This window comes from Prionailurus viverrinus, chromosome B2 (genome assembly GCF_022837055.1).
Source record: "Prionailurus viverrinus isolate Anna chromosome B2, UM_Priviv_1.0, whole genome shotgun sequence".
NCBI classification, from domain to species: domain Eukaryota; kingdom Metazoa; phylum Chordata; class Mammalia; order Carnivora; family Felidae; genus Prionailurus; species Prionailurus viverrinus.
This window is the reverse complement of record NC_062565.1, coordinates 79,953,141-79,980,580: the sequence shown is the minus strand read 5'-3', so window position 1 is coordinate 79,980,580 and position 27,440 is coordinate 79,953,141. Positions and strand designations below refer to the sequence as shown.

The window sequence follows — 27,440 nt, the reverse complement described above, 5'->3', positions numbered from 1 at the left end:
TTTGTACAGTGAATGTTTATTAGATATAATTATCTAAATATACATATTTATCCTTTCTTGTGTTCTTCTTTCTTTCATATATTTTTATGGTTCCATTTGGATAGTTTTTCTTCTAACTGAAGAGTTCCCTTTAGTATTTTCTTTAATGTGGGTCTGTGCAACACATTCAGTATTTATGTAAGAATGTCTTTTCTTGTTGTCATTTTGAAGAATGTTTGTTCTCAGTGTAGAATTTTGGATTGGCACTTTGAAGATACTCCATAATCCATTTCTATTAAGAAGTTGCTTCTTGGGGTGCCTGGGTGGTTCATTCGGTTTGACTTTGGCTCAGGTCATGATCTCGTTCGTGGTCCGTGAGTTCCAGCCCTGCAGTGGGCTCTGTGCTGACAGCTCAGAGCCTGGAGCCTGCTTTAGATTCTGTGTCTCCCTCTCTCTCTGCCCCTCCCCAGCTCATGCTCTGTCTCTCTCTCTTTCAAAAATAAATAAGCATTAAAAAAATTGTTTAAAAAAAAGAAGTTGCTTCTCTGAAGCTAATTTCTTTTGTTTTTGATTTTCAACACTTTTACTATGATATTTCTACTTGGAGTTTTCTTTGTGTATTTATCCTGCCTTCTATTTATAGTGATTCTTGAATCTGCTGTTGGATTTGTTGTTGTTATTGTTAGTTTTAGACAATTCTCAGGCATTATATCTTCAAATATGGTTCAGATCCATTCTTTTTCCCTTTTCCTTCTGAGACTCACCCAGTAGGCTTTTCCCCCCACTTCTCCTACTGTTTCTTATGTTCTTTTCTATATTTTCCACTTTTTTTTTTCTCAGTTTTCAAACTGGATATTCTCTTCTGACCTATCTTCCAGTGTACTAATGCCTCTGTAGCTATAAGCTGATGTTAAATCCATCCATTGAGTATATAATTTCAGTTATTTTACTTTCACTTTTGGAATTTTCATTTGAGTTTTAAAACAGTTTTCAGTTTCTCTGTTGGAATTCTTCATCTTATCATTTAGTTTTTTGAATTTATTAATTCCAGTTATTTTAAAACCTTGTCAGATGACTAATTGATGTAGCTCTCTTCTAGGTCTTTTTTAGTTTTTCTTCTCATGTCCTTTTGACTTCTAGTCAGTTGTTTCTTTTTTGGCATACCTGCGTATTTGTGATCATTAGACATTAGGTCTGAGAAATTGTAGAAATAATTTGAGAATAAAATGTTTTCTTCAGAGAACATTTACTTTTGTTGCTACACAGCGTTAGGAATAGGGCATCTTAACTCAGTCAGGATTGAATTATTGAGAAACTAGTCTTTAGTTTTGGGGGGCCGGTCTCTTTTTGATGCAACTGAATTCTTAGAGTATAGACCTTTGGGGATCCTAACTGAAAGCCTGGAGAAATAACCAGGAGCTTTCCTCCTCAGGGGCCTGGAACTCCAGTTTTTATTTTCCCATTCCTGTGATATTCTTGAAAGCTGTGTTTAGCTTCCCAGGTACCATTTTGAAAACAGTGCCTGTAGAGGAAATTCTATACCAGATGTCTAGCTCACCTCTCTGGGTTCCTTTCCTTCTGAGTTCTTGGCCCGTCAAGCTCTTACTGCCTTTGTGATTCTCCAGGGTCTTCAAACAGGTGATTTTAACATTTTATCTAGCTTTTTCTCGTGGCTGCAGAATTGATCTCAATAAGCTAGTCTGCCATTGCCAAAAAGAGAAATCTTCCCTTCTCTTGTTTTGGAGAAAGCGGGTAGCTTTGATTTCAAAGCACTTAGGTAGTTTTTTCCCCCTCTTTTCAAATCATACTCATAAATTCTAAAATTGTTAAATATATTTTTTACTTATTAAAAGTAGTATACTTACATTAAAGAAAATTTGAAAACTAAAAAAACAACTTAAAATTCTTCAGCCTTTGTCTTACCACTGGCATTTTGTCATCTTAGAAGAATTTCTTCCCATTTACTTCCCTAGCTTAAAAGTGTACACAAATGGCATAAAGATCAATTTTTTTTAAAAAAATAAAAATACAAACATCTAGAAATGTATAGAGTAAAAAGTGAAGGTCTTTTCACTCCCACTCCCAACTGTTCTCTACTTTTTGATTATCCTTCTAAATACTTATTGTCGTATGTATTTATATATACATATGTTGAGTTTTGGCCCTATGCTCTCCACCCTCTTGTAATGTAAATGTATTTTTCTGCAGCTTTTTTAAAAACTTGGATGTCTTTTTTTTTTTTTTTTTTAAGATTCTTTATTATTTTGAGAGAGGGAGAAAGAGAGCACGAGTGGGAGAGGGGCAGAAAGAAAGGGAGAGGATCCCAAGCAGATTCCGTGCTGTCAGTGTGGAGCCTGAACTCACCAACTGTGAGATCATGACCTGAGCTGAAGTTAAGAGTTGGACGCATAATCAACTGATCCACTCAGGCACCTCTGGATATCTTTTCTTAGTACATTTCTAACTACTTCATTCTTTTTAGGTAATACCAGAGGGAGCAGTTTATAAAAAGCGAACAGAACGTTTGTTTGCAAGATGAGAGAAGATATCAATCTATAAAATAATGACCGACTATTAGGAAAAAGAACCAATTAGAGACGTTGGAAATGATAATTAACCCCCTCCCCGGCACCTGGGTGGCTCAGTAGGTTAAGTGTCGGACTCTTGATTTCGGCTCAGATCATGACCTCATGGTTCATGGGTTCGAGCCCCATGTTGGGACTTGCACTGACATTGCAGGGCCTGCTTGGGATTCTTTCCCTCTCTCCTTCTCTTTCTGCTCCTCCACCACTTGCTTTCTTTCTCAAAAATAAACACATAAACTAAAACTAAAGCAAAACAAAACAAAACAAAAAACCAACCTAACAACCCCGCAGGTGGGTTGGATAGCAGAATGAAGTTAGCTGTAGAGGAAATTATCAAGCTGGAAGATTTATCTAGGAAATTCTTCCTGAATGTAGCACAGGAGGACAAAGAAATATGAAAAATAGTTTAGAGTTAGGTAGTGATGTGAGTGACTTGATAGTATGAAATGTCACAGAGGGGACAAATATGAGGATTATTTTCTGTAATATGCAGTAGGGACAGGTCAGATTAATGATTTTAAGAAGCTGATGGGAGGTGAGAAAATGGAGATAGAATTGTGTTAGGGATCCTCAATACCACCCCCACTTTTGGAGATTTACTAGGACTCAGCATATAGTTGTAGTCACAGCCAAGGTTTATTATAGTGATATTCCAAGGATATACAACTGTATCATAAGGGAAAAAGACAAGTGGAGTCTGGTGGATTCTATATGTAGGCTTTCTTATGCTCTCTTCTTCCCATGAGAGGTTGTACAGAGCTTACTTTCCCAGCAGCAGTGAAGATACAACAACATGTCTGATGTTTCTGCCTGGGGAAGCTCATTAGAGCTCACTAGAGCCCTAGTGCCCAAGTTTTTAGTAATGGCTGGTCACATAGGCAGCCTATGTGTGTACCAAAAGTTACACAATCCCAGAAGGAAAGTGTTTGTTCAGCATAAGCCCTATTGTTCGTACGGATAGTCTAGGCATGGTGAATCACCCTTATCAGTTGACTAAGAGCACTCTGAGAATCTTGTTCCCAGGCACCAACCTTGTAAGCAGACTTGGTGTATTGGCCTTTTTCTGCACACTAGTACAGGCTGTTCATTCACGTAGTTTAGTTATGATCAGAAAGGGAGAGGAAGGGTGACTGCTTAATGCAGATAGAATCAGAAAGGCTGTTTAGTATGGAATAAATTCCAGCATATTTATTGCTTGTGGATAAGCAGCTGTGGAGTCAATGACCTTGAAAATAATTTAGGGAATAAATGATACAGCAATGTCTGAGGAAATGAAAGGGAATGGAGTTCAAAAGCAGATGGAGAAATAGGTCTTCCACAAGAGGAGGGAAATCTCATCCATAGCACTGAGACTGTGATTTTTTCCTCTGTGAATTTCAGCTGTCTGTGGGTGGGAGTAGAGAAGATTAATGGTAGGTTGATACAAGGTTGGGTATATTTAGTATGGGTGTGATGGAAGGACAAAAGGTTGAGGAGTACTGAGGATATCAGGCATAGAAGAATTGAAGTTATCAGCCATAGAGTCTAGCTGAATAGGAAGTAAGGTAAGGCTGGGGGCTGTTACACTGAGAAGAGGGAGAGGTGAAGGGACTGTTAGTCTTGGTGACATTGAACAGTGAGCATAGTTAGGGTAAAAGAGTTAAGCTATTCAATGAAAAAGGTCAAAGAGTGGCATGTTGGCTTTAGGATGTTGTGCATACTCAATCAGTGTGAGTTGAATTGATGAATGGAAAGGTAGAGCAGTATGGAATGATGATGGTGTGGCCATGGAGCATGTTGTTCAAGTTATGCAAAGATGATGGTCATTGCAAATGAAATTACTGAACTGTGGAGCCTAGGTTGTTTGATGGGTAAAGATTATCTAATGGATGTTGATGTTACCAATGTAATGATAGAAGTTAGTGCAGTGAGAAATACTGTTTTTGATGAACATGGAGAAATGACTGGATGTCAGTACACGAAGAATAGAGTGTTTTACTACTTTAGACTCTTTGGTTGCAAGTATCAGAAATTAACTCAAACTAGCTTCAATAGGAAGAAGAAATTACTATGAGTGAATGGGTAGGACTCAAAGCCAGATCTCAGGAAGGGACTGGAGCCTGGACCTGGAAAGCTATTTAGAACCTAGTTTCTACTCTTTGTTCTTATTTTCTCGTCTTTGCTTTTTTTCTATTTCTGTTTCTTTCCTTTTGTGTCATATATATCACTAGCTTTGTCTTTTGAGACTGGCTCTTTGTGATTCCTTTTTTACCTGGGAGATTATAACTGTCCTGTATCTTCTGAGCTTACATGTTATAATTCTAGCCACATGCAGAGACTTTTGAATCCCAATTCCAGGTTACCAGAAGAGAGAATCTAATGGATTCAGACTGAGTTAGTGGTTTGCTCATGCTCCCATCAACTTTGGCTGGAGTGGGATGTTATCTTGTAATGTCATGTAACATGGCTGTTAGGGTCCTGTCTTTGTGGATGAGAGAGCAGCTGTTGTGCCACCAACTACAGTGGATGTCTGCTCTACCACAGTTGAGTGATACAGCTGAATGGATTTAAGTCTAATTGAGAGGCAAGGAGAACAAGTGAGGATATAGGTGAATGCTTAACACTATCCCTATGGGACTTGGGCAGTGGGAAAATGAGTGCTTTTATTTAAGAGAGAAGTGGTCTTCTTGGTGGAGAATTAGCTCTTAGTTAAGACATAGGGGACGAGGTGTTCATGAAAAAGGTTGAGGTTATAGGTTATTTATGAAAAAGAGATTCTAGGGATTATATTGGAACTCTTTGGGAAGGTAATTAGTGATAAGATTAACCAAGGAGAAGGAGCTCCAAAGCAGTGAGGACAGGACCATCAGAGAGGAAAGATGACTGGAGAGTTGATTTTGGGTGATGTCAAAGTATTGGTGACAGTCATGAGAAATGTAGATGTAAATAATTGGCAAATCAATGGTTGGAAAACTTTTCGTTTTCCTGTTATTTCAATCTGAGTTGACGATAGTTAACAGAAGCAATCCAAGAGTGACTAATTTTTATGGTTCACATCTCAACACAGTGAACTTATTTTGGTTTGACACTTTATTTTTGTTAGAGTTCCCCTTTCCTGACTCATATTGATATGACTATGATTTGAAATGATGGACTCATTGTAGTGAATTCCGATAGTGACTTTAGGGTTTTTAATAGTCACGCAGGTCCTGTACGTGGCCCTCACATTCCTGACACCTTTGTTCATCTTTTGAATACATGCTTGTATTGATTTGGAAGAGTATGACCTATAGTTATGTTGTTTGCTTCTTTGAATTGCTGGCTGGGATCATGTCTCTCTCTCACTCTCTCTGTTTAAAGTTTATCTATTTTGAGAGGGACAGAGACAGCGTGAGTGGGGGAGCCAGAGAGGGAGACAGAGAATCCCACAGGCTCCTCACATGGGGCTCGGACTCAGGAAACTTGGAGATCATGATCTGAGCCAAGACCAAGAGTTGGATGCTTAACAGACTGAGCCACCCAGGTGGCCCTGGGATCATCTCTTTGAATAAAACTGTTAGTGCCTTTTCTTCATTACTAAAATATCCTTGTTACACATTACACACATACTTGCTTACTCATTCCTTCACACACACACACACACACACACACACACACACACAGATAACACTCACTTCTTACATATAATTTGACCCCATCTTCTGTAAAACTTTCCTCAATTTCCCTCTGACTGATCATTGATTCCTTTTTTCCTTTTTGTGATAGCCATATGAATTTCCATTTTAAGTCTGGCAGACTCTGTTTATGAAATACACTTCTTTCATCTTAAGCATACGTTATCTTCTTTTCACTTTTGATATTTCTTTATTCCCACAAACTGAAATGGTAGTTTGTTAAAAAGTGAAAGTAAATGTCATTGACTTTGAATCTCAATTATAGTATGTTTGAAAATAGTTCCAGACTTAAGACATTGCTGTTTAGATTTAGTGATCCTTTTTGAAATTATTACATAATTTTAAATAATATATTTCTGTCAGAGGAAACTTGTAATGACAGTCAAAACAGCAAATTAAGCTAAAAAGTTACTAAATATTGTTGCTGTATAAAGTGCATCAGCTTTACTGTTTTTAATGGACATATTTCTACCATTTTCTGATTAATTATTATTTCAGAAGAAAGTAGGGGAAGACAGTAAAAAAGAAATTGAGACATTGTAGGAAAGATTAAGGAAGAAGAAACATAAATGAGAGGCATTTGCTAGATGGTTGGACATATCTTTTATAAACAAGCTTAATAGTTGTTAAGTATGTACTGAGGCTCAATATTTATTCTTTTAAATTAAAAACAATATTTAGCTTGGGGTGCCTGGGTGGCCCAGTTGGTTAAGTGTCTGGCTCTTGATCTTGGCTCAGGTCTTGATCTCCCAGTTTGTGAGCTGGGGCCCTGTGTCAGGCTGTGTGCTGACAGCGTGGAGCTTGGTTGGGATTCTCTGTCTCCCTCTCTCACTCTGACCCTCCCCGACTCACTCTGTCTCTGTCTCTCAAGGTAAATAAACTTAAAAAAAAAAAAAAGAGAGAGAGAGAGAGATGATCCCAGATATCAATTCAGTACTTTGCTGGCAGGACAGAGCCTGCTTTGGATTCTTTCTCTCCCTCTGCCCCTCCCCTGCTCTCTCACTCTCTCAAAATGAATAAATAAACTTAAAAAAAATATTTAGCTTGTTCAGCTGCATAGAATTATTAAAATATTTCCTAGTAATATTCTAGGAAAGTACTTGGTTGAATATTGATCCTATTTCTGTGTTTTGGTCCTTTTTATTTGCCAAAAAAAGAATATGTTTTTAGGAATAATTTATGATACTTTGGCCCTTGGTTTTCAGAAATTATCCTTGATTTCTGAATATTCCTCAGGAAATACATGCTCATGAGTAAACCTTTTTCATGTAAAACTTAAAAAAAATCCTGTGCTGTTAGTACCTTTGGAATAATGGTGCTGAATGTTGAACTCTCTGAATGCTTTCTCTTTTTAATGAGTATATATAGGATATAGCTTTATAAGGATATTGCAGTTATCTGAGTATCTCAATCACTAAATATCTTGTGAACCTAGTTCTTATCCTCTTTCTTTAGTTACTGTATTTAATGGTAGAATGGTCCTAAAGCAGAAGGTAAAAAGAGGTGATGGTGTCATATGAGAGGAATGGTACTCTTTAATCCTTTGGCTCTTGAAATCTCTAAAGTGTGCTTATTATGGAAAACAGAGTTGATGACATATAAGATAACTATAAAAAGTGATTCAGAATTAGGGGCAAAAAGTAGGACTAGTGTCTGCTGGATTACTCAGGACTCTTCCAGATTTGACAGGGACATACATGGACTAAATACTGTGTTCTTTTTTTTCCTTTCCAAGTGGCTCGAGTTGCCAAATCTTTGCCAGAAGGTTGATCATTGCAGCTTGTAGACCATATTTTTTATTCCTTAATTACGTTAACAGCTAGAGTTGTTTCATGGATTTTTCTTGAGACTGATGCCAGCCCTCTTATGGGTCTGAAAGTAATTGTAACATGAATCTAGACTGTATTTTTAGTCTTTAAAATTTCCAGGAGTGTTCTTTATTTATTTCATATATAAATTCTCCATCTGCTTCACTTCTGTGATATTTTAAAAATATGCTTGCTATGAAGTACAATAAGACACTTTATGTAGTTGTGAGTTAAAGAATTTAAATTAAAAATTCAGTGATGAGTAATAGTTTTTCTTATATCTGAAGACTCTACCACTTTGTCTACTGTTACACTCTTATTCTAGTTTACAAAGGTATATATATCGTGGGTGTTTATCCCCTTAAAATCCATACTCCATCAGAGATATAGCTCCTCTTTCTGTCCGTAGTGAGAGCTATTAGTGAATGGTATAGTGTAGACCTGAGTTCAAATTCTGTTTTTACCTCTCAAATAAATTGCATTCAGTCTCATTTACTCATTTGTGAAATAAATACCCTGTAATCTACTTTTCATAGCTGTTATAAGAATTAGAGAAAATGTTTGTAAAATGTCAGATCCTTTGCCTACCTCTGAGTAAATGGTAGGTAAGTTGTTATTGCTGTTCTTAATGAGTAATGTCCATTTGAGTACTTTGAAATATGATATAGACACTGGGCTATATATGTACATTGAAAAGCATATGCTGGATTAAGGAAAGTGAGTGTACAATCCCAGGGGGAGTTTATAGATCTTTCTGGAGCAGACCATTTCTGTTTCATATATTTGCTCAGACGTAAAAATAAGCAAGTCTATCTTTCAGTCTTGACTTTGGAAATAGATTTTCACTTCTAACAAAATATTTTTCTTCTTCTTCCTTTTTTTTTATCTTAAGGGTGCTATTTTCCTGGAAGGTGTAACTGTTAAAGGTGTAACTCAAGTAACAACTCAACCAAAGTTAGGAGAGGTACAGCAGAAGTGTCATCAATTCTGTGGCTGGGAAGGGTAATAACCATTTTAAAGTTTTAAGTAAAACTTACTCTTACTCTGCAACATTTAACATTAATGCAAACATTGACACAGTTTCTTTGCTCCTTGAAGATTGAATGTTTACACAGAGTGCTTAAAAAGATATCAAGCAAGAGTTTATCAGATTTTTTTCAAGAACAGTTGAGTCAAAATTAGACTACTAGACAGTTGAGTCAAAATGAAATGACTCAGACATGTCTTCTGAATAGAATAGAAAGTTACTTTTGTCACTATCCAGTATTTTAGTGTGCTTGATTCTACCATTGCTGATTAATGTTTGTATCACCATATCATTTTTATTAAGGGAGAATAGGTGGCACTTGAATGTACCACATTTTCCAGTTTTTCTGTAATCAGAAACCTGGGGGAACCAGTTTTATGTATATAAGTATATTTATATAAATATGTTTTGCCCCCCACCATGACCTGAAAATATCTATCAGTCATTTCATGGGAGGAGATTCAGGAGAGAGTTCATTGTTCTAATCTTTTGCTCTCAGGTCTTGTCTATGGTCATTTCTGTTGATCATTGCTGTCTGTGGCAGAAAATTGTAATACAGCTGGAACGTGATGAAACAGGATTGCTAATTGTTAAAAATTCTTCATGTAAAGAACTTTTTGACTGGTATATTAAGATCAATTACCCAGAAATAATTTTAACTAAAAGATGAAATGAAGTAATAATGATTTCAGTGGTGTGTTAAACCCTTGCCAGTGTACTTCAATCTTGACCTATATTTCTCCTCTTTTGTCACTTCTGGGCATCTTTTGAGCAGAAATTTGCCAACCTCGTAGAGTTAATGCCAAGTTGGCAGAGTCATGATGGAGGAATATAACGTCTAGAATAATGTACGATAATTAAGGCAAGCAAGATTGAAACTTCTTTCTGAAGTAAACTTGTAAACATACCTGCTTTAGTTTTAGATCATGAATATTAATATTTAAAAAGCCCAGTAGTTATAGTATGTAGTGGCAATTAGAATCTTGTTAACTCACAACCAAAATGTCTAGAAGATAATGTTTTGTTAGCATTCTTGGGAAAGCTGATATTTTTCCAGTTGACATTAATCTCATGATAGGGAGAATGTTGTGGTAAGTGTGTGACTAATGTGAGATTGGTTTAGGACGTATTGCTTTGTATGGATGCCAGCCATAATAGTAATAAAATGTTCTTCTTTAAGGTCTGGATTCCCTGGAGCACAGCCTGTTTCCATGGACAAGCAAAATATTAAACTTTTGGAGCAGAAGCCATATAAAGTAAGCTGGAAAGCAGATGGTACTCGGTAAGTTAGATTTCTAAAACAAATTATACAAATAATTCTAATACTTGAAGAATACTGCTTTGTTGGTAAAGAAGGTTTGTACTCTTGGAGTGTGAATTTCTGACTTGAACAGCAAAATAATCATGTTTCAAATATATAATTTTTGTTTTGCTAGTATTCTTAGTTATGTAAGTCAGTTTCTCTCATTCTGCTTCATTTTTGGTTTCAGACTTCTTTTTTATTAAAGATTGTATTTTTGAGTAATCTTTGCAGCCAACGTAGGGCTTGAACTCACAACCCCGAGATCAAGCGTTCCATACTCCACCTACTGAGCCAGCCAGGTCCCCCTGCCCCCCAAGTTCTGTTAGTTTGACATAAATCTATACCAAATTTAAGTTTGAGAGTGTTTTCTCTTGATGATATTGTCCTTTTTGGCATATCTGCTGCCCACCACCTGTGTTTTGTGGTTGTTGAGCACTTCTAAAATTAACAGATGTGTTGTCAGTTTATAATCTAAAAATTACCAAGTCTTTCTGATAGTTTGTTCCTTCGAATATTTTGTTCTCTATTTTGTTCCTTCGGATATTTTTCTCTTAATTTTTGCTAATACTTTTTGTGATTTTTATACACTCTTGTGGGTGTTACAGTCTTACAGCAAAGCTTATCTTCAGTTTGATATTCTTATGCTTTTTTTTAAATTTTTTATTTTAAAAATTTTTTTTTTCAACGTTTATTTATTTTTGGGACAGAGAGAGACAGAGCATGAACGGGGGAGGGGCAGAGAGAGAGGGAGACACAGAATCAGAAACAGGCTCCAGGCTCTGAGCCATCAGCCCGGAGCCTGATGCGGGGCTCGAACTCCCGGACCGCGAGATCGTGACCTGGCTGAAGTCGGACGCTTAACCGACTGTGCCACCCAGGCGCCCCTTTATGCTTTTAATTAGTATAAATTTTATGATCCTCAGTAATATTTAACTTTTTCTATTTTGTAATCCTTATTTTTATGGCATTGCAATATGTATTTTTTCATCAAATGTTTTGATAGTTGAAGTAATTATTTTAACAGATGTTAATATAGAAGTCCTATTAACTTTTTCAAAATAAAGACAATATTTCAGAATAATTGACAGAACATATATATAGTTTAGGTTTTTTTTCCAGTTTTATTGAGATATAATTGACATATAACATTATGTAAGCTTAAGGTGTAGAATGTGTTGATTTGATACATGTATAGATTGCAAGATAAGTACTGTTAGCTAACATCTCCATCACTTCACATAATGACCATTTCTCTTTTGTGGTGAGAATATTTAAGATCTGTTGTCTTAGCAACTTTCAAGTGTATAATACAGTATTATTTACGGTCACCACTATGGTGTACATTAGATTCCTGGAACTTATTTGTCTTGTAACTGGAATTTTATACCCTTGACCAGTACTTCCCCACTTCCTCTACCTTCTCAGCCCCTGGTAACCACCGTTCTAGTCTCTGTTTCTATCAGTTTGATTTTTTTAGATTCCACATATAAGTGCTATCATCTAGTATTTGTCTTCCTCTGACTGACTTATTTCACTTAGCACAATGTCCTCAAGGTCCATCTGCGTTGTTGTAAATGGCCGAATTTCCTTCTTTCTTATGGCTGAATAATAATCCATTGTATTTATATAGCACATCTTTATTCATCTGTTGATAGTTATTTAGGTTGTTTCCATATCTTGACTATTGTGAATAATACTGCAATTAAAATGGGGATGCAGATATTTCTCTGAGATGCTGTTTTCACCTTTTCATTTTTAAATGTTATTTTGAAGATGATATAGGTTGCACTTAATTTTTGTAAGAAGCTTTTGAATGTCAAGGTGGCAGTTACACCTTTTGGATCATGTTATCTTCATCTACATTGTGCTTGTAGTGACCTTAAGAGATATCTATGAAGATATGGAGTGGGGCAGATACAACTTGATTTTAATGTTAGGTGAATATAATGACACTATTTCAACATGCTTTGCTTTTTAGTAATTATATATATACACATACATATTTTTTTATTAGGGAATATATCAAAATATTTCCTTTCATTTGTCTTTCTTTCCTTCCAACTTAGCATTTTCTAGCTTTTTGGGGGGGTGGATTTTATGAGTAACACAGGCTCATTAAACAAAGTTCAGAAAATAACAAGTGAAAAGAAGAAACTTAAGTGATTTTATCACATAGAGATAACCATTATCATCATTGTGGTCTTGATTTTGTTTTTTTTTTTTGGTTATAAAGCAGTTGTATTAATGCTTAGTGTAGTGAATCCAAATAGTTAAATAACAAGTATGTTTTACATATGTGTGTTCATTTTTTCGTATTGTTTTGAATTTAAAAATGAAGTAAATTAAAAAATTAATATTAATACATGGTAAAATTTTAAGCAATATAGGGATATCAGATGGTAAATTTAAGTTTGCCTTGTGTGCTTCTAAGACTGTTCATTCTACAAGGATAAATTTATAAGGATAGATACAGCTAAAGATTCAGATACAGACAATTTGGATGATTTGTCCCTTCCATGACCTCCTCCTTATGGATGTATAATTTTGAAGGATAAATAAAAATTGCCTGATTGCCTATTTTCAAAATGTTAAAAATTATATCTAATTTTTTGTATTAGAATAAGTTCGGAATCTATTAAATTGGTAGTAAGGATTAGCAGAAGTTAAGTTGTTGATATATATTTTTAATAGCTATGTAACAATGTCTTAGGGTTTATTAATAGATATGTAGTATTGTAACAGTGTTACCTTTGTAACAGCTTCCTACCTCTGAGTGGAGAAGGAGTGAAAATGATGAGGTGCATTTCTCCAGACTTGATACTATAAAATGGCCCCGGGGATTTGGGAGTGAGGCATAGTTTTGATCTGATGAGTTTCATATTCTGGATATTCTTTACTTTCTACCTTGTCTTCTCCATAATATCCAGGCTGTGATCTTGGCAAACCTTGAGCAGAATAACAAAGTCTGTAAAATTTGCCATTTGTATTCAGCCATCGTACATTTATTTTCCCTCCTCTGCATTTGTATGCTCCTTTCCCCATGTCTCAATGCTGTCAGACCTATAAATGATTCACTACAGTAATTTGAGCTAAGATTTTTGACTGATAATGGAAATATCTTATTTCTCATGGACCTGTGCTCCACCAAAAACAAAAGGAGAACCTCTAAATATCTTTTTGAATAACTACTCTGTCTTGTGATGCTTTAATCTGTGAGGAAAAAATTTATGTGACATATTTTCTGGACTAGTGCAAAATCTTTCTTTGGCACAGTAGAATTTAAGGCCAATAGCATGGGGGAGGGACTTTCTGTGATTTATAGGGTGAAAAGAACCTCGGAGGGCTGTAGAATGGTCTAGGAACCCATGGAATTAGAACAGCTAATCAATAGCCATGAGCCCTAGACTCCACTTTATGTATTCATTTATTATTTATTTATTTATTTTTTTAAGTAGTCTCTGCACCACTGTGGTTGACAGTGAGATTATGACCTTTAGATTAAGAGTCGCATGCTCTACCCACTGAGCCAGCTAGGTACCCCACTTTATTTTATTTAAAGCCATGTTGTGAAAGGGGCGCCTTGGTTCATGAGTTCGAGCCCCGCTTTGGGCTCTGTGCTGATAGCTCAGAGCTTGGAACCTGTTTCAGATTCTGTGTCTCCTTCTCTCGCTCTGCCCCTTCCCTACTTGTGCTCTGTCTCTCAAAAATAAATAAACAGTAAAATTTTTTAAGGTCATGTTATGATAGGGTTAGGGACCTCTTTTTATTATCCTTATTCCCTAGTTTATTGGCTATTTATTTATTGTATCTAGCAACAGTATTTAGATGGAAGGATCTCTGAAATTGAGTGTGCTATGAGACCTGGATAGAGTTAGCAATAAAAGGTAATGCCTAGGAATTTTTATTAGTCTGGACAAGGCCTGGAGGTAATAGTGACAGTTTTGACAGGAATCTGTTGTAAGTTCTAAAACATTGTTGAATAGGGACTATTTCCTTATTGTAAAGCCAAAGAATATAGATAGAAATACAGAATTCTTTAAAAATGAAACAGTGAGAAATTTGTATTAGTTATATAGGTAAATTGGTAAACACTAAACCACTGCAGTCTCAGAAATAGGTGGAATCATTTTGTTTGATAGAAGATTTAATAATTGTGTGTCTTACATTTCATTAAAATCAGACTTTTAAAAAAGAGATGTCTCCTGTCAAAACATAGTATTTCTTTCTTCATAGCACTTTTCATTATCAGAAGTTACTTTTTCCTTTCTAATTATTTTACTTCTGTATCTCCTACTATATTGTAAGCTTCACAAGATTAGGGAGCAAGCCTGTCTTCTGTACCTTTATATCAACAGTGATCAGCAAGGCATTATGCTAGTAGATATTGAATGAATATCTATTCTGAGTATTCCGAATAGTATTGAGTGTTTTATGCTCTTGAGAGATCTGTAGTTTCTATAGATTGAAATATTCTTATTTTATACTTTTCCTCTTTTTTTAAAATTTTTCTTTTTTTACATTTATTTATTTTTGAGAGACAGAGCACAAGTGGGGGAGGGGCAGGGAGAGAAGGAGACACAGAATCGAAGCAGGCTCCAGGCTCTGAGCTGTCAGCACAGAGCCTGACGCAGGGCTCGAACACACAAACTGCGAGTTCATGGCCTGAGGGACGCTCAACCGACTGAGCCACCCAGGCGCCCCTCCTCTAAATATTTTTCATGATCTTTTGGTTCATTGAATGGATTGAGAAGGGAAGAAAGAAAGTCATATTAGAAAAACTGTACTGAGGAATAGAAAGAACACAGAGATAGAAGTTAGTATACTGCTTAGCATTGAATGATTAAATGATTAAATGAAAGAATACAATACTTAATCAGATAGCATAAATAACGTGTGTTATATCTAGGGCACTACATATAACTTGACCCATGGGAGAATTATACTAAAATCAAATTAATGTGTAATTTGTGATTAATGAAACCATGGCATTGTAATTGATAGTACTTGATAAAGGACTTGTAAAATGTGAATATATACATATTTTGGAGCTATTTAAGATTTAATGATATGTTTGTGCTTATAACTGATTTTTTTGATGGATATATTGCATAAATGTAAATAATACTACAGAATAACAGGTTTGAGTGTTCTATATCTAAAAAGCAGTATTTAAGTCTTAAAAGTTCATTGACATATTTGGAAATTAGAACCAACATTAATTAACACTTTTAAAGTTGGGAGAAAAATTAGGTGAAATGAGAGTATTGGAAGTTACTGTGAAACCGAGCTTAGCAGCTCTAAATAAGACTAATAAGAGAGACAACACATTGCTTTCAAGGAAGACAAGTAGCGTTTGTGGTTTGGTCCTCTTAACTTTGTATCTCCATGCCTTGCATAAATGAAGCAAATTTGAGCCTTAGTTTTCTCACATGTAAAATGAAAATAATATTCTTAGGGTTGTAAGTTTGTAGTGAAGTGTTGATATAAAGTGCATTCTAGAAGAGCCCTGATATACAGTAGATGTTAATATATTTTTTAAAGTAATTATTGATAGGTATGTACTTACTGTCACTTTGTTGTTTTCTGGTTGTTTTGTAGCGCTTCTCTGTTCCATTTGTTCTTCTCTTACTCTCCTTACGATTTATGACTTTCTGTAGTGTTATGTTTGGCTTTTTTTCCTCTTTATTTATTGTGTATCTATTACAGGTTTTGGGTTTGTGGTTACCATGAGAATCCTATCCTGAGATTATAGCAGTCCATATTAAGTCGTTGGCCACTTAAGTTTGAACACATTTTAAAAGAACTTTTTTTACTTTTTCCTCCACATTATATATATGTTGTCATACTTTACATCTCTTTTTTTCATAATTTTTCATCTAATTAGGGCCCTTTCTTTTCCACCTTAAAGAAGTTCCTTTAACATCTCTTGTAAGCCCCTTAGTGGTGGATGAACTCCTTCACCTCTTGTTTGGGAAACTCTTTATCTCTCCTTCGATTCTGAATACGTACCTTGTAGAGTATTCTTGGTTGTAGGTATTTTTTAGCTCTTCGAATATATCATGCCGCTCCCTTCTGACCTACAAAGTTTCTGCTGAAAACTCAGCTAATAGCCTTATGGGCTTTCTCTTGTACATAACTTTTTGCTTCTGTATTGCTGCTTTTAAAATTCTTTAATCTTTACATTTTAATTACTCTGTGTTCTGATATGGACCTCCTTGGGTTCATCTTGTTTGGAACTCTCTGTGCTTTATTAACCTGGATGTATATTTCCTTCCCCAGGTTAGGGAAGTTTTCAACCATTATTTCTTCAAATAAGTTTTCTGACCCCTTTTCTCTCTTATTCTGAGACCCCTATGATGCGAGCTAATACATTTTTAAAATGAAACCTGTATTAACAAATAATTCTTGATATATTTGGGCATAACCTATTTTGGGGTGTATGTGTGCACACATGTATTGTTGTCAAGAAATCATAAAATTGGAAGGAAAGAACACTTTTACCCTGTAAAAGGCCACATAACATAGTGACTGAGATAATAGACTGTGGAACCAAACTGCCCAGGTTGAAATTTTGGTTCATCGTATTACTACCTTTGTGATCACACTTTCCATGTTTGTAAAATGGAGGTTATACTAAAATCAGTTCTTCGGTTTTGTGATAATTAATTGAGTTAACATACGCAAAATAGTTTTTAATTGTGCCTGGTATTTTGCCTTCACTGCTGTTATTCTTCTTGTAGAAGGGAAGCTATTTTACCCAAACTGTTAAATATGTAAAAGTTTTATATTGTGTTTCTGAGCTACTTTATGTAATCTAGTACAGTGTTTATATTTTTCTTGGAGGTTTGTGTTGAGATCCTTTCATTTTATTTTCCAAATTGTTTTTAAAATTTCCACATAACACCATTCAAATGAAAGTTCATTAAAACATGTAGCCTCTTTCAAATTTATGTAAGATCTTTGTTTAATATTTTGTTTCATACATGTTTAAATATTAGTGTCCAACTAATACTTAAAATGGGAAAAACATTTAAAACTGAGGGTTTTAAATCCCCTCCCACCCCCACAGGGGGATTACTGCTCTGAATAGGACTTTTGTTATTCATTGCTTCATTATTAGAGAAACTGAACCAATTCACTGTGCCAAAAGCAGACATAAACTTTTTCCACATGGCTTACAACATTATTGCTTTATTTTTGTCAATGTAGTTGAGTTATAATTAATATGCAGCATATAGTTCATTGAATTTTGACAGATATATACCTCCATGAAATCACTGCCATAATCAAGATACAGATCATTTTATTATCCTAAATGTTTTCTCCTGTCCTTTTTGTTTTAAGTTTATTTATTTAGAGAGAAAGGAAGAGAGAGAGCTAGTGAGTGCACGTGGGGGAGGGGCAGAGAGAGAGAATCCCCAAGCAGGTGCACCCCTCCTGTCCTTTTATAGTCAATCCCTTTTGCTGCCACTAGCCCTAGTCAGCCAGCATCTGTCATTACAGATTGCTTTGCGTTTGCTAGAATTTTATATACATGGAATCACACAATGTGCACTTTTTTGTGTCTGACTTTATTCTTTCAATATAATGAATTTATAACGATTCTAAAACTGTTAGTATGTATAATAACAATTTGTTCCTTTTTAATGGAGTCTTACTATAGTATATGGATATACTATATTTATTCACCTGTGATAGATATTTGGGATGTTTCTGGTATTTGGCCATTTTAAATAAAGTTGTAAACATTTGTGAGTATGTAAGTCTGTGTAGACGTGTTTTCATTTACATTTTTTTATGGTTTATACTTTTGATGTTTCTAAGAAATATTTGCTTTCTTCAAGGCTGCAGGATTTTTCTTAATGTTTTTTTCCTAGAAATTTTATACACTGGGGCTGTGATACATTTTGAGTTAATTTTTGTATATGTGTTAGGTGAGAGTCAATGTTAATTTTTTTCCCAATGAAAATCAGTTCTAGTATCATTTATTGGAAAAGACTATCCTTTTTCCATTTAATTGTCTTGGCACATGTGTTATAAATCAATTTACTGTTTGGCTGTTGTTATTTACTGTTTCATTGACCTATGTGTCTATCCTTACTGCAATGTCTTGAATTCCTTAGGATTATAGTAAGTTTGAAAATCGGGTAGTATAAGCCTTCCAGCATTGTTGTTGTTTTTTAAAAGTTGTTTGACTGTTCTAGATTGTTTGCATGTTCTTTAAATGTGAGAATCCACTTTTTAGTTTCTCTGAAAAAGCCTGCTAGAATTTTCATTTGATTTGCATCTAATCTACATGTACCAGTACTGAATGTTCCAACCCATCAACCTGGTATATCCCTCCATTTAAGTCCTCTTCTGTTTCTCTGGGTAGTGTTGTGTAGCTTTCACTATAGAGATCTCACATGTCTTTTGTTAAAATTTTAAAAAAGAACCTGTGTTTTTATATTGTAATTAACTGCCTGTTTGCATGTGGCCCTGAAAGGAGGCCATTAAACTTGAATCATTACTTGGAAATTTAAATGGAAATGCCTAATACCTGCTGACTTTGAAAGGAGGTTCCTTGCTTTGAATTCAGAAGTACCATCTCACCCATGGCAAGTAGTTCCATGAGGACACTAATCATTTGTGCATGTTGATGTTGTACTAGCAATCTTGCTGAACCTCTTGTTCACTAACTCACTATGTTTTCTAATAGTGTGGCTATAGATTTTTTGAATTTCCTATGTATGTCATATCTGGAAATATTTTCTGTTTTCATTCAGTCTTATAATCGGTACTTGTATGTTATGGTATTAGACTTCTAGACAATGCAGAATTATATGGTATTGGGTAATCTTGTCATGTTTCTAACTTTAGCAAGAGCAGTTCTCAGTTTTAGTATTAAGTATGATATTTGCTGTAGGTTTTACTATATAGCCTTGATCTAGTTAAGAAAATTACTATTCCTGGTTTGCTAAGAATTTTTACCATCATTGAATTTTATTGTATGCATTTTTAGTGTTTATTGAGATAAGTCATATGAGTTTTTACCTTTAATCTGTTAATTTACTTAGTAGTGAATTAAACTGATAGATTTTCTGAAGTTGAACTACTTCTTCTCCAACATGATGTTGGATTCAATTTGATGGTTTTTTGAATTTATGTTTGTAAGTGACATGGATCTGTATGTTTTTGTACTGTCTTTGTGTGGTTTTGATACAAAGATTGTACTACTCTTTTAAAATGAATTGGAGAGCTTTTCTTCTTGTTATATGTCTAGATCATTTATATAAGTCAGAGAAGATGTGTTATTCTTATTAAAGTTGTAAGAATTAAAAGAGGTAATTACTTTAAACCAGTTAGTATACTGCTTAGCATTAAGTGATTAAATGAAAGAATACAATACTTAATCAGATAGCATAAACAAAGTGTGATATATCCAGGGAACTACTACATATAACTTGACCCATGGGAGAATTTCAAGGGTAGATCTAAATCAGTATTGGTCATAGTGGAGATGCAGAGAAGGTGAGGGTCTGTTATAGTTGGGTGGAAATCCAGTATCAGGATAAGTGATATCAGGGTATTGCAGATGCAGTTGGAATTGAACTGTTGTGTAATTATGAAATTCTGCCTTTTCACAGATCCTGTAGAATATTCTGGTAAAGGTAATAAGAACTTTTATAATAGAATTTATCTGTAATTTGTAATGCAATAAAGAGAAATGATCTGTCTTTAAAATTCATTCATTCAAAATTAATTCAGTGTCTGTTAAAAAATGATGAAGATATAGAACTATGTCAAAATTTTAGAATTAATCTCATGTTTTATTTTCCCTTCCCCTTCAAATTTTATTTTCTTTTTAATCTAGAGATTAAATAGTATAAATTTAATTTCAACTAGTTGTGAATCGTTATCTAGGTAAAAACCAAATTCTTATTCTTATTCTTATTTTATTTTCGAGAGAGCACAAGTGGGAGAGGGGGAGAGAGCGACAGAGGGAGACACAGAATCTGAAGCAGGGTCCAGGCTCTGAGCTCTCAGCACAGAGGCCAGCGTGGTGCTGAAGCTTACAAACTGTGAGATCGTGGCCTAAGCCGAATTTGGATGCTTAACTTGCTGAGCCACCCAGGCATCCCCAAATTAGTTTTTTGTAACTACTATTGTCACATAGGTAGCAAAGTCAAAGGTAATAACTCACACTATGTTGACAATAGAAAAAGGGCAAAGTTATGGAATGATTTGTAATAGATAAGCAAAAGTCTTCTTATGAATTAATCATGATGAAGGCAAGCTCCACGAGGGCTGGATTTTTATCTTCTTAAAAAAAATGAATTATTTATTCTCTCTGCCAAATAGATTTCTTTTTGTTTTTAATAAGGTCTACACCCAATGTAGGGCTTGAACGCACAACCCTAAAATCAAGGGTTGCATGCTGTACTGACTGAGCCAACCAGGTGCCCCAGGATTTTTATTTTTTTAACCAGTGTGTCCTCAGTGCCTAGATTAGTGCCTGGCACATGGTAGGCACTTAATAAATATTTATTGAATGAATTGGTCTGTGAAAAGCTGCTAATGTCTTCACATGAAAGATAAGGGAAACATAGTGATTGTGAAATTCTTTAATTTTGATTTATATTACAGAGTGAACGTGAGTGGAAGGGAGGAGTAGAGGGTAAGAGGATCTTTTTTTTTTTTTTTTTAAATGTTTGCCTCTCAACAATAAATGGAGTGCGAGTGGGGGAGGGGCAGAGAGAGCTGGAGACCCAGAATTTGAAGCAGGCTCCAGGTTCTAGGCTCTGAGCTGTCAGCACAGAGTCCAATGCAGGGCTCCAATTCAACAAACTGCGAGACCATGACCTGAGTCAAAGTCAGACGCTTAACCAACTGAGCCACTCAGGCGCCTCAGAGGGAGAGAGAATCTTAAGCAGGCTCCTTGGTGCTCGGTCCCACGACCCTGGGATCATGACCTGAGCCAAAATCAAGAGTCTGATGCTCAACCAACTGAGCTACCCAGACACCCATTAGGATAGAATTTAAAGCTACATAGACTTAAGAAAGAAACAGCTACTTTTGTTTGGATTTATGTAATGTAGGGATGATCTGTTATTTCCATAGAGTTGTAAAAGTATTAAATGAAGTAATTAAAACACTTAACATTCAGTAGTCAGTAGAGAAAAGATAGCTATATATACATATACTTATCTTCTGACTTACATATAATATACACACACATACAAGCATACCCTGATTTAAGAAAAATTGAATTTATAAGGTAAATGTGGGACTTGGATTACAAGGAAAATTTTTGCAGGAATTAAAAAGCCACTTAGGCATTTATGGAAATGTAATTTATAGTCAGCTTTTTATAACACATCTATTTAAGTAAGCGAGATACATTTACATAATGTTTCTTGGAGGAAATTGTAGACAGATTCATTCTTTCTGAACCCTGGTCTGGGAATCTCCTTTTTTCATCCATTCAGAAATTATATTGAAAACTCATACCTCCAGGGCTCTCTGTCTAGTGCCAAATGGATCAGGAGTGCTTAAGACAGGATCCCCAGTTTTAAGTTTTCATCTAATCCAAGGTTTAGCAAATGTTTTTTGCAAGGGCCTGATAGTAAATATTGTTAGCTTTGTGGACCATGTTATTCCTGCCTCAACTATCTCAGAGCGGCCCTTGTAGCACAAAAATTCATTTGTTTACATAAACAAATGAATGTAACTGTGTTCCAGTAAAACTGTATTTACAACAACAGGTAGCAGGCCACATTGGACCTTTGGATCAAAGTTTGCCAATCCGTGATCAAATACATTCTCCTTACAACTCAAATGTGCTTTCCTTTCTTTATAAGAAAGTGTAAAAGTGAGCTTAAAGTAGGAAAACCTACGTTTAATACAAAAGTATTTTTGTTTTAAAATTTGCTTCAGTAAATTATAAAAGTTGAAAAAAGTTTTCTTCCCAGGCGCCTGGGTGGCTCAGTTAAGCGTCTGACTTCGGCTCAGGTCATGATATCACCGTCCGTGAGTTTGAGCCCCACATCAGGCTCTGTGCTGACAGCTCAGAGCCTGGAGCCTGCTTCGGATTCTGTGTCCCCCTCTCTCTCTGACCCTCTCTCGTTCATGCTGTGTCTCTCTCTGTCTCAAAAATAAATAGACATTAAAAAAAAATTAAAAAAGTTTTCTTCCTGTTAATAGTAAGTCATTGGTAAGCCCCTGGTATGTTGACAAGGTGTTTTATGTAATGTAGGTAACTCAGGAAATGTGTAACTTTAAAGGAAATTTAAGCCTTTTTCCCCATAAAAATCACATTCCATGCCTTTGTTATAATAGAGTCCTCCATGTATGGTGATGCTCTATATGTCCTAATAATGTACTTAGTGACTTACAGAAATAGCTATTGTATGGATAAACTAATTATAATATGTTCAGGCAATTTCTGTATTTGCTGCTATAAGGATTTTATACAGAACAGTGTAATTACCCCAGGTAGTTAGTAGCTTGCTTGGATCCTTTGATATGTATCTCATTAATGATGTTTGTAGCAGATGTTTATTCTAATGACTGGAGCTGGATGTTCAGACAGGAACAGTGAGGATAAGGTAATGAAACGCTAGACTAGAAATGTCTGACATGCTGAGAAGAATATTAAAGAGGTTTCAGATGTCTCTGGAATAATTTTCAGTGAACTACAAACAAAAACCAAAATATGTTTTATGTTATTTAGGAACAAAATGAGTAAATCAAATTATGATCAATTAAGTAATGTGTATACTACTTTAATTTAGATTTGTTCACTGAGCTATTTTTCATTTCCACTTGAGGGAAGGGATTAGAGCAAATGCTAATTTGCTTTAGCTCCTTTTTTTTTTTTTTGACTGCAAAGCAAATTGTTCCTTATGATATGTAACATAAGAACCTTGAATGTTAGTATTAATAAGAATTTATCTCTTATTTACTAATAAGCATTAATTAAAACCATATATCATATTCAATACTTAGAAACTTCCTACTATATAAAGTTATACCTGAAAAGGATTTAACATTTTGAACTGTTCTAGGGAAACTTAGAGTTTTGTAGAAGTGTCTAAGGGGTCAGAATCCAGAAATAAAGTGTTTGCTTCAATCATACAAGTAGTGGCAAAATCAGCAATACAACTCTGATCTTCTATAGCTTTTTTCTTTATTGTTCTGTATTCTAGTATTTGGGCTGTTAAAACTTGGTTTATGGTAGTTTTTTCTCATTATATAGTTAATGTTCGGGCTTACTAAATGTTTAGCATCACACCTCTGGTGATAAGCAGAAACCCTTAGAGTGTAGAGCAGATTACCTCACTGACAGACTCTAGCCCTGTTTTTTTTTTTTTTTTTTTCGTTTGTTTTGTTTTGTTTTGTTTTGTTTTTTTGCAGTAATTTCATTAGAACCTACTGGAAGGGAGCCAGGCCAGTTTTCTTGCAACTGGTAGGAACACAATAATGCTGTGACTCCTGTGTTTCTGTTTTATCATGGAGAAGAGAGACTAACAAAGAATAATTAGAGGTCAGTCAGAAACACTGTTTAGTGATCTAAAGCTATAGTTGATATCTGGTGGTAAATTAGTTAAAAAAAGAAAGTAGCAGAACTCCTTTTACTCCTTCTTTAAAGCCTGACTCTTATGTGGAGCCTCACTATATAAAATAAGTCAAAGTGGTGCTGCTTTGGGTGTTGCACATTTTCAGAGAGCATGTGTGGTTATATTCCGGGTGGTGTTTAATGTCACCGTGGGACTTTTTTAGGGCAACAGTCCCCAAACCACTGGGTGTTTGGGTTACATTACCATCATGGTTATATTACCGTATAGGATACTTTTATAAAAAAACAACAACAAAATTAGAGATCCAAATTCAGTAGGTCTTGCTTGTTGTGGAGAATCTACTTTGAAAAGCACCCTAGTTGATTCTGATTTCTAGTCCAGTTTAGGAGCTATTGCTTAAGGTACCCTGTGGAATATAGTGTAAAAATCAGTGATCTGAATCAGAGTAATGTTTAGCCAGCCATTGAGTTTTAAGGATACGGCTGAGAATTTGTTCATTAAATGATTACAGGAGATGCATATAAAATACTTAGTTATAGTGTTCAATGGATGTTATTGTAGTCATAGCTAAAGACTCCTTGGAAAACTGTGGGGTTTTTTTTGTTTAAAAAAATTTTTTTTTAATGGCTATTTATTTCTGAGACAGCATGAGCAGGGGAGGAGCAGAGAGAGGGAGACACAGAGAGGGAGACACAGAATCCGAAGCAGGCTCCAGGCTCTGAGCTGTGAGCACAGAGCCTGATGCGGGGCTCGAACGCACAAACCGTGAGATCGTGACCTGAGCCGAAGTCGGTTGCTCAACCGACCGAGCCAACCAGGCACCCCGGAAAACTGTTTTTACATGCGACCCAACATTTAGTTTCCTAGAGTTCATTCACGATTCTCCTAGGGTGTAGTGTAGTTACTGCACCAGAAGAAAAGTAGGTATTGGTCAAAAAACAGTCTAATATCTTAAAACCAAACTTTGAAATCGGTATCAGCTGGTCACATCCTTAGGATTTACTAATGGATAAAAAGATTGTTTAAATATTAGTTTCTTTGACTAAATGCTAATTATGAGAGTTATTCCTAATTTATAGAGAGATTGTCCCTGAAGTGGTACTTAAACATGAAAATCAACTGAATTCAATATCTGTTACCAAATCTGGGTAGAGAAGGCTTAGAGCTAAACAGAAACAGGTAAAACCTCTGTGGCAAATACAGGTGCAACCCCGAGGTAGAATTTGCAGCTCCCCTTATTTTAGGTGTAGCAAACATCTAGAACTTTGAAATATTAAGAAAATCCTTTTTTTGTTGTTAATATTTCTAAGCACATGTATTTTATTTTATTTATTTTATTATTTTTAAAAGATTTTAATTTATTTTTGAGAGAGAGAAACAGAGCATGAGCAGGGGAGGGGCAGAGAGAGAGGAAGACACAGAATCTGAAGCACGCTCCAGGCTCTGAGCTGTCAACACAGAGCCCGACGCGGGGCTCAAATCCATGGCCTGCAAGATCATGACCTGAGCTGAAGTCAGGCACTTAACTGACTGAGCCATTCAAGCGCCTCTAAGCATATGTATTTTAAAATACAGCTAGGCTACAGGGCCCAAATACATGAAAGAAGATAATATAGGACAAAGAGATTGACTTTGTCTCTTTGGTTATTCATATAGTCAGTAAATATTTATTGAATATCTACCATATGCCAAAATCAGAACTAAACTGTATTAATATTTTTGTATTATTTTTTTATATTGACATGGACAATTTGCTTTATTTTTCATTTATTTTTTTAGAGCATGCACATGTGAGTCATGGGCTGGGGGAGGCAGAGAGAGAGAGAGAGAGAGAGAGTGAGAGCGAGAGAGCGAACAAGCATATCTTACTTAGGCAGGCAGATGGATGTGGGGCTCGATCGCTCGACTTTGGGATCATGACCTGAGCCAGTCAGGAGTTGGACGTTTAACTGACTGAGCCACCCAGGTGCCCCAAACATTTTCCATTTTTAAAGTATACTAAATTATGGCTTAATTCTTGTCAAGATAAAATTATTTGCTTGCATTTGAACTGTTTTTATTTTTTTGTTATATATAACTAATGATCTCATACCCATCTTTGTGTAGGTTATGATGAATATAGTACTTAGATACTTAAAGAGTATGGAAAGTTCTGAAGCCCTTGATACATATTGCCAAAGGCTCTGTGATACACCCCAAATACCATTGCCTAAAAGGGCTCATTTCACTGCATCCTTGGCAATTTTGGGTAGTTTCATAAATAATGATGTAGACAAGTTGACAGTCAAAAATAAAATTTTGTTATTGCTTTAATTAGCATTTTTAAAAATGTCATTGTGGTTGCTCAAGTTTATTTTGGGTTTTGGCTATAGCAACAATTTATTTTTTTAGCAATAATTATTTTAACAGGTAACACTTGGTGAGCATTTATGTATACTAGACATTGTTCTGAGGACTTTACATAGAGTAGCTCATTTCATGCACATACTCTATGAAGTGTAGATATCATTATTCTGGTTCTATGAATTAGGAAAATGAGGCACATAAGGGTAAGTTTTTCAAATCCATACAGTTACTTAAGTGACAGTAATGGGACTTAAGTAACAGGATTTGCATGCAGGTGGTCAGGCTGCAGATCCTGGGATCCCTACCACTATACTGTATTATAAACTGTATTTCTTTTATTTCTGTATTGCCAGATGATGTTTTCATTATTCTTTTTCAACATCTCTTTGGTTAATTTTACTGTTTTATTCTTATAGGTGCATTTTTGTCTTAGTTTCTACTTATTCTGATATTGTCTTCATTATAAAACATTATATAGGGAGATTAAAAGTTCTTCCTGTGAGAACTTTTATCCCACTCCTTGGGATAGTCAATATTAAGAGTTGGATGTTTGGTTCCTGTGTACATTATACCTCCATCTACCTGCCTGCTACCTTCTTCCTTCACTGCCTGAGCCTCCATATAAATCGGATATGATATATATTCTCTTTTAAGTAAAATATAGGAAAACTTTACCAGTTTTCCTCATGTTGCTTTGTGATGGTAATTGGAATAGCATTGCAACTTTCACTTGATGGGAGAATCAGTATGTTTGCAGAAATAGTATTTCTTGCTTTACTAGGTAATTATCAAGCGACTATAGGCCTTATAAGGTCTCAAAGATGATACAGCACACTGTAGGTAAACAAAATAGAATTCCTACTCTGAAGCAGCTTTAAGATATAAGAGTTGTAGTAAAACTATGTATAGTACAAGACAATCAATAAGGAGAGGTACCAAAGAGTCGCTAAAGAGTATTACTTGGTATTCCATATGAAATATGAGTGTTCACTGTGATTTTAGGAGTATAATATTGGATATCCTACATGAATTTTTAATTTTGGTAGTGGAATAAGTAAGAGATACAAACACATTTGTTATTTAGTATTGAATAGTGCTACTGCCTAGGCTGAAGAACATTTGTCCTCTACCCCTATTTTAGCTCTGGAGCTGTCTGTCGGGTGAGATGTTAAATGGATTT

At 35.3% G+C, this 27,440-nt stretch overlaps 1 protein-coding gene across 1 annotated transcript in view; it reads left to right on the top strand.

Annotated features, from left to right (window-relative positions):
- RNGTT (RNA guanylyltransferase and 5'-phosphatase) overlaps positions 1-27,440 on the top strand; it is a 315,799-nt gene that overhangs the window by 33,392 nt on the left and 254,967 nt on the right. The window contains exons 7-8 of the mRNA XM_047858895.1: positions 8,918-9,027; positions 10,233-10,334. Of these exons, the coding sequence (XP_047714851.1) occupies positions 8,918-9,027; positions 10,233-10,334 (212 nt within the window). The remainder of the gene's footprint in view (positions 1-8,917; positions 9,028-10,232; positions 10,335-27,440) is intronic.